Source organism: Oncorhynchus keta, chromosome 21 (assembly GCF_023373465.1).
Source record: "Oncorhynchus keta strain PuntledgeMale-10-30-2019 chromosome 21, Oket_V2, whole genome shotgun sequence".
NCBI lineage: Eukaryota > Metazoa > Chordata > Actinopteri > Salmoniformes > Salmonidae > Oncorhynchus > Oncorhynchus keta.
In genome coordinates this window covers 53,021,806-53,027,155 of record NC_068441.1, presented here as the reverse complement: position 1 = coordinate 53,027,155, position 5,350 = coordinate 53,021,806, and the positions used below count along the sequence as shown (strand labels likewise).

Below are 5,350 nucleotides of genomic sequence, written 5' to 3'. Positions count from 1 at the left end.
TTGTAAATTAATAATTAGGGCGAAAATTATGAAAATGTGCACAATTATCTCAGAAGGATCCTGACTGTTTTTTTTTTTAACCGAACAAACGACGTCCTTTATAAACCCTTAACTCTGAATTCTCTATACCGTTATAACAGTGAGAGCTGTCACACCTATACCGTAATTACACTAAGAGCTGTTGCACCATGGATACAAGTTTTCTAACCCCAGTGGCATAACAACGACATGGCAGCGAATGTAACGTAATTATATGATATTGTTGCGAATTACAACACACTTACGGGTACAATAACATTTGCTTATTTTGCTGTTACTACAATAATAGTTCCTCAAACCAGAGGGAGAGGGAGAGAGAGATAATTGATTGCACCAGAGAGTGATTTCACAACTAGAAGACAGTTATTTTAAAGCAGATTAATTTATTTTACAATGATAGCAATAAATATCACTTGAGTACAAAAAATATGCACTTCAGACATAAAGAGACAATCATATTAGGGTTCATTTGAAAAAGAGAAACTAGGTCTCAAAATAACCACATGTTAAAACATATTTGTTTTAATTATAAAGATTGTAGACAGTATATTGTATAAAATATAAAAATAAATACTGAATAAGAAAGACCTTGGTCTCCCAACTGCTGCTTCCTGTCCTAGACTACTACGGTGACATCATCTATCAAAACACAACCAAGACCTTAATTTCTTCCCTTCTTTTAGTGCTCTCTGACCATTGGCCCTCATTCTCCTCCAGAAACTCTGTAGCTTGATCCTTACACCAAAATGCCCCAATGAAGAGCTAGGAGAGGACCAGAGCAGAAAGAGGGAGAGAATTACAATCTAGTGATGTTTAACAGACTCTTGAAATACCTCCTATCCTGAGCATCAACCCATTAACAAAACTGATACGATCATCATAAGTGACACCAAAAGTAAAACTATCACAGTATGACAAAAAAACAAGATTCAGAGAGAGAGAGCGAGAGAGAGAGAGAGAGAAGATTGAGTTAGACAGAGAGAGAGACTGGAGGAAGATCAGACATCAACCGACATCCATTAACAGAGACCAGAGGAAGGTTTCAAGAAGTTTCTAAATCCATCTACATAGCAGCTATCCATCCATCTTAGCCTGAAGTACTCACCATTTGTACTGTGTGGAGGTCTGTGTCTGTCTGTTATTTGGTATCCACGCCTCCATCTCCTCCTCTTCCTCCTGTCTGTCTGCTATCTGGTCCCAGATCTCAGTGTTGACAACCAGAGAACCAGAAAAGGGTAGGCTGACCTGGCTACAGGTGATCCAGCGACACAGAGGGCAGCACGCGGTCCGGAGGCCACTCTGGAGCCTGGAGATTGTCTCCAAGCACGGCCCACAGAAGGTGTGTTCGCAGTGGAGCACCCGGGGGATTTTCTCCCTGCGAGAATAGGGTTGGAAGCAGACGCAACAATTCATGTCTTCACTCATCAGACTCATGGCTGGTTGGCTGGGGTGTGGATAGACGGATGGACAGCTGGAGCACAGGAGGAACTCTGGATGGAGAGCAGTGTCTGGGCAGGAAGACATGGGGTTTAAATGCTGGTCTCAGGTCAGTTTTCCCCTTTGTGGATTATTAAGGTCCTGGTTTGGATTTGACGAGGGTGAGCTGATCCTAGATCTGTCCTTTGGAGCATGGATCAGGAAGCTGCAATAGACAGGATGTTTAAATTACTTCAATCATTGACACTATAGAAACATATCTAATGATTTCTCTCAAATCAACATGCTGGCAGGTTTTTCTGAGAAGACGTGAAGAATTTTTTTTTTTTTTTAACATCACACAACTCTTAATAACATCCATAGTTATCACATTTAGACAATATGTTTTCCGTTCATCATTATCAATAAGAGAAAAGATTTGACTTACTTGGGAGGATTTACAGCCCAGGAACCAACTATTCGATGCCTAAACTTTATCTGTGAATGTGTGTGAGAGAGAATAAAAGTATTGTAATATTGTCTGCCTGTATGTGCTCTCCTTTTAAGCCACTGGGGTGGTGAAGAATAAACATTGTTTCATAAGGGGCGGTCTCTCACTTCCTCCGCTCTCAGGTGACGCAGGTTAGTTCCATGGAAGCCCAAAAACACTTTTAGCCCTCTTATACAGAATTGTCAACACTTGTGGAGAATTAAAGCCATGTTTTCTTTCTTCCAGTAAATGCTTTGCTTTGATGGAATCCTCTTTGTCAGGACCTTGCAGAGATATTTAGGGAACAGGTATTCACGTCTAAAAATGACACACATGTCCAGTTTTTGGTCACCGATATCTAAAATAGATCGATCTTATTTTATAGGGGTATTTTCACTGGAGGAGGGTAAGCACTTCTAGACCCCTATCTGAGAACGTGCCTTGTCATTGTAGTGGTTTTAACTTGAGTCGATGTCCGCGCCCAGTTAGAAATCTAATTGGCATTATGAAAAAAATCCACATAAAAATCAGTCTGTTTAAACTAGAGAGATATTCTGATTTTGGAAACAGTGAGCAGAAACGTCAATCAGATGTTTCATATTTATTCATCCGGTGAAATATATAGCTCATTGTTCTGTCTGTGCACCAACCTTTAGGTTTCCCCCTTTCACTTTCACTTCTCAAGAATCAGCTGTTTCTCCTGCATCTCCGGTCCTGGGTCACGAATTTATGGAATCCTTCAGAATAAAAGTCCCGTCCCGTATACTTTGTAAATTAATAATTAGGGCGAAAATTATGAAAATGTGCACAATTATCTCAGAAGGATCCTGACTGTTTTTTTTAACCGAACAAACGACGTCCTTTATAAACCCTTAACTCTGAATTCTCTATACCGTTATAACAGTGAGAGCTGTCACACCTATACCGTAATTACACTAAGAGCTGTTGCACCATGGATACAAGTTTTCTAACCCCAGTGGCATAACAACGACATGGCAGCGAATGTAACGTAATTATATGATATTGTTGCGAATTACAACACACTTACGGGTACAATAACATTTGCTTATTTTGCTGTTACTACAATAATAGTTCCTCAAACCAGAGGGAGAGGGAGAGAGAGATAATTGATTGCACCAGAGAGTGATTTCACAACTAGAAGACAGTTATTTTAAAGCAGATTAATTTATTTTACAATGATAGCAATAAATATCACTTGAGTACAAAAAATATGCACTTCAGACATAAAGAGACAATCATATTACAGGGTTCATTTGAAAAAGAGAAACTAGGTCTCAAAATAACCACATGTTAAAACATATTTGTTTTAATTATAAAGATTGTAGACAGTATATTGTATAAAATATAAAAATAAATACTGAATAAGAAAGACCTTGGTCTCCCAACTGCTGCTTCCTGTCCTAGACTACTACGGTGACATCATCTATCAAAACACAACCAAGACCTTAATTTCTTCCCTTCTTTTAGTGCTCTCTGACCATTGGCCCTCATTCTCCTCCAGAAACTCTGTAGCTTGATCCTCACACCAAAATGCCCCAATGAAGAGCTAGAAGAGAGGACCAGAGCAGAAAGAGGGAGAGAATTACAATCTAGTGATGTTTAACAGACTCTTGAAATACCTCCTATCCTGAGCATCAACCCATTAACAAAACTGATACGATCATCATAAGTGACACCAAAAGTAAAACTATCACAGTATGACAAAACAACAAGATTCAGAGAGAGAGAGCGAGAGAGAGAGAGAGAAGATTGAGTTAGACAGAGAGAGAGACTGGAGGAAGATCAGACATCAACCGACATCCATTAACAGAGACCAGAGGAAGGTTTCAAGAAGTTTCTAAATCCATCTACATAGCAGCTATCCATCCATCTTAGCCTGAAGTACTCACCATTTGTACTATGTGGAGGTCTGTGTCTGTCTGTTATTTGGTATCCACGCCTCCATCTCCTCCTCTTCCTCCTGTCTGTCTGCTATCTGGTCCCAGATCTCAGTGTTGACAACCAGAGAACCAGAAAAGGGTAGGCTGACCTGGCTACAGGTGATCCAGCGACACAGAGGGCAGCACGCGGTCCGGAGACCACTCTGGAGCCTGGAGATTGTCTCCAAGCACGGCCCACAGAAGGTGTGTTCGCAGTGGAGCACCCGGGGGATTTTCTCCCTGCGAGAATAGGGTTGGAAGCAGACGCAACAATTCATGTCTTCACTCATCAGACCCATGGCTGGTTGGCTGGGGTGTGGATAGACGGATGGACAGCTGGAGCACAGGAGGAACTCTGGATGGAGAGCAGTGTCTGGGCAGGAAGACATGGGGTTTAAATGCTGGTCTCAGGTCAGTTTTCCCCTTTGTGGATTATTAAGGTCCTGGTTTGGATTTGACGAGGGTGAGCTGATCCTAGATCTGTCCTTTGGAGCATGGATCAGGAAGCTGCAATAGACAGGATGTTTAAATTACTTCAATCATTGACACTATAGAAACATATCTAATGATTTCTCTCAAATCAACATGCTGGCAGGTTTTTCTGAGAAGACGTGAAGAATTTTTTTTTTTTTTAACATCACACAACTCTTAATAACATCCATAGTTATCACATTTAGACAATATGTTTTCCGTTCATCATTATCAATAAGAGAAAAGATTTGACTTACTTGGGAGGATTTACAGCCCAGGAACCAACTATTCGATGCCTAAACTTTATCTGTGAATGTGTGTGAGAGAGAATAAAAGTATTGTAATATTGTCTGCCTGTATGTGCTCTCCTTTTAAGCCACTGGGGTGGTGAAGAATAAACATTGTTTCATAAGGGGCGGTCTCTCACTTCCTCCGCTCTCAGGTGACGCAGGTTAGTTCCATGGAAGCCCAAAAACACTTTTAGCCCTCTTATACAGAATTGTCAACACTTGTGGAGAATTAAAGCCATGTTTTCTTTCTTCCAGTAAATGCTTTGCTTTGATGGAATCCTCTTTGTCAGGACCTTGCAGAGATATTTAGGGAACAGGTATTCACGTCTAAAAATGACACACATGTCCAGTTTTTGGTCACCGATATCTAAAATAGATTGATCTTATTTTGTTGGGGTATTTTCACTGGAGGAGGGTAAGCACTTCTAGACCCCTATCTGAGAACGTGCCTTGTCACTGTAGTGGTTTTAACTAGAGTCGATGTCTGCTCATTACGCCAATCCAATTAGCATAATAAAACAATTCCACATTTTAAAAAAAAATCTGTCTGTTTAAGCTGAAGAGAGCTGCTGTTTTGTTTTGTTGCATGGGCTGGGTGTCAATCTACTGTATCTGATGATGTCAGCATTCCGTATCTGGGAGAGCAACAGAGGTGTGAGTCAGACCAGGAAGTATCCCGAAAAATCGATATAGTCTCACAAAAA

General features: G+C 40.6%; 1 protein-coding gene across 2 annotated transcripts; it reads right to left on the bottom strand.

Moving 5' to 3' along the window:
- Positions 1-346: 346 nt before the first annotated feature.
- Positions 347-4,997, bottom strand: LOC127910424 (RING finger protein 223-like). Of its 2 annotated transcripts, none has more exons than XM_052474220.1 (3): positions 4,614-4,997; positions 1,145-1,681; positions 347-801 (listed from the first exon to the last, which is right to left on the bottom strand). In XM_052474220.1, exons 2-3 carry the CDS (start codon positions 1,561-1,563, stop codon positions 675-677), a joined length of 546 nt encoding a protein of 181 aa, XP_052330180.1. In that variant the 5' UTR covers positions 1,564-1,681; positions 4,614-4,997; the 3' UTR covers positions 347-674. The 2 variants fall into 2 exon arrangements, with proteins under 2 accessions (XP_052330180.1, XP_052330179.1); XM_052474219.1 differs by lacking the exon at positions 4,614-4,997 and adding an exon at positions 1,904-2,632.
- Between the last annotated feature and the right edge of the window lie 353 nt (positions 4,998-5,350).